The following is a 2336-nucleotide window of genomic DNA, read 5'->3' as shown; positions in this document are numbered from 1 at the left end:
GTCATAGGTCATGTGGAAGATCTGGAGCGAGACAATAAGACCTTGTAAACTGAGCTGAGACTCTTGGAGATAAAGAATGTTATTTTGGAATGTGTTGAATATGGCTTTCATAAGTTTGTCAAATACTAAATTCTTTGAATTAATTTCTCAGTGGCAGGCCTGGCTCCCATTCAACTCCACAGCCTCCTTTGGATTACACCAAGTTTGATTAATGAGTAGGGGGAGACAGGTTCCCATCAGTCCCAAATCAAACACAGCAGGAGCAGGCAAGACATTTGTTACACAGAGATACATGACATCAATCAAAGGCTCAAAGACACACACAAAACACTCACGCATGCCTGCAGGCACACTGATACGCTAACAACACAGACAGACATGCCAACATGCACACACACACACACACACACACACATTCAAACACACAGAGTGATGGACAGGGACCATCATGATCCTTAACAACTGATAGTCTATGTCGTCCCACGCATCAATCATTCTGAGTCACTGGACAGTCACTTAGGCCAATCATCTATCACCTGACTGACTTCAAGAAACCACTCCTTGTTGGTGCTTTGGCTGCATTTAACAGCATGATCATCTTTATATGGTCTAAATGTGCAGAAATTACAATACTCTTCATAGTAAGACATGTAGGAAGGTCAGATAAAGTCTACTATGAAGGACTGAGAAATGGGTCATTTGTTACTCAGTGCAGTTGAGGGAGAAGTGATACTCTGCGATGGGAGTGATGAGGAACGAGACTGGACATGAATCACATGTGCTGATCTTTCTAAATGCCGCTTTAACCTTTATAGGGTTTTCACTGTCAGGTTTTATCAATCAGCAACTGACAAAATAGACTCATTTGTCATATCTTCTTCACTCAGGATGGATGAGAGAAACTGTACCGTATGCAGTCATGTTGTGCCGGCTGATGGAGATGTTCAGCACCATGGACAGCTCCAAGAAAGCCACATGAACTAAACATAGCTCAGGGTTCAGATTCTTGGATTTTCAAAATAAACTACGACAGATAATTTGAAACTGACATTTCCTGTGTTAGTGTCTCACTCTCCACCACGTCTCCGCTCTCATTCTCCATGCATGCCAAGTATCACTTCCCATCACGCACCACTGTGTGCGCATCGCATCATATCTTCAGAAATCCAATTATCCAAAGGTCAAGTTAGCAGCCGAGCCCCACTGCGCTGCTCACCACTGCAAAATGCCAACACCCGGCTGCCAATACTGGCATGAACGAAAAGTCGAGTGATCTCATGACATTGTTAGACCTCCTGTCTGCCAGGCTGCTCTCCTTCATTTGAGGAAGGAGTCCGAGGAGAGGTTGGAGCAGGGCCCCCCCCTCTCCGGACAAAGTGCCAAGGAAGGGCAGGACTTGGCCTTTGAGTTCAGTCTGCAAGAACTGCGACTTTACCTAGCAACAGCACCCATTTTCACATCCAAAGTCTGCCAGTCAGGCCTCTGAGGAAATACCAGCTTTTCTAACCTCTCCGATCTCTTTAAATGAACAATTAGTGACATATATAATTTCAGTCAGCAGCCCCCTAGTGCTGCATATTATCATCACCCTCTACCCCACCTGCTCTTCCTCTGGCACCTTAATTGATTAACTGTGTTTGCCCTGTTAATAGGCTGCTTATTAGACTGCCTGATGCCACCTGTGGGACTGCCAGGTCAGACAGGGAGGCAGAGGGGTGGGGGTGGGAGGTTGTGTGACAATAACAGTAATTAGAATGCAAAGTTTGTTAAAGCTCAAACATCCTGCTGACATTATACATGTCTCACCAGGTGGCAGGTGAGAACATCGAGCCTGCAGGCAGAGGAGAGCAGGCCGCTCAGAGCAGACACAGAGGCAGATTGTTGGTTTGGTCACGAGCCAACATAAACATATTGGAGGCAAATCAGTGACCTTTTATCACCGGCTAGATTGGGTGTTTCTTCCTCTGAGGCTGAGAGTTGTGTGATTAGCGTTAATAAAATATTTACAGAGGCAAAATCATGAAATGTATGCTCTTACCTCTTCCCATTGGTGAATGTAGCGTATTAATCTGGAAAGCCTCAAAAGCCTCAGAAGACTTAGGATCTTGGTAAAGCGGACGATCCTCAGGGCCCGAGCAGTCTTGTACACCTCCGAGTCGATCCCTTTCTCCACTATGAGGAATATGTAATCCACTGGGATGGAGGAGATAAAGTCCACAATGAACCAAGTTTTTAAGTACTTCTTCTTAATGGTTTGAGGGTCCAAAATGATGTCTGAGTTGTCCTCAATGATGATTCCAGTGCGAAAGTTGAGCACCAGGTCCATGAGGAAGAAG

General features: G+C 45.3%; 1 protein-coding gene across 1 annotated transcript in view; it reads right to left on the bottom strand.

Annotated features, from left to right (window-relative positions):
• LOC118334515 (potassium/sodium hyperpolarization-activated cyclic nucleotide-gated channel 2-like) overlaps nt 1–2336 on the bottom strand; it is a 28452-nt gene that overhangs the window by 22481 nt on the left and 3635 nt on the right. Inside the window, 2 exon segments of the mRNA XM_035670436.1 lie at nt 1–21; nt 2039–2336. Coding sequence (XP_035526329.1) covers nt 1–21; nt 2039–2336 — 319 coding nt within the window.

This window comes from Morone saxatilis, unplaced genomic scaffold, assembly GCF_004916995.1.
Source record: "Morone saxatilis isolate NCDOM2014 unplaced genomic scaffold, NCSU_SB_2.0 Contig23, whole genome shotgun sequence".
Lineage (NCBI taxonomy): Eukaryota > Metazoa > Chordata > Actinopteri > Moronidae > Morone > Morone saxatilis.
The sequence above is the reverse complement of the archived record's forward strand: the minus strand, read 5'-3'. Positions and strand labels throughout refer to the sequence as shown.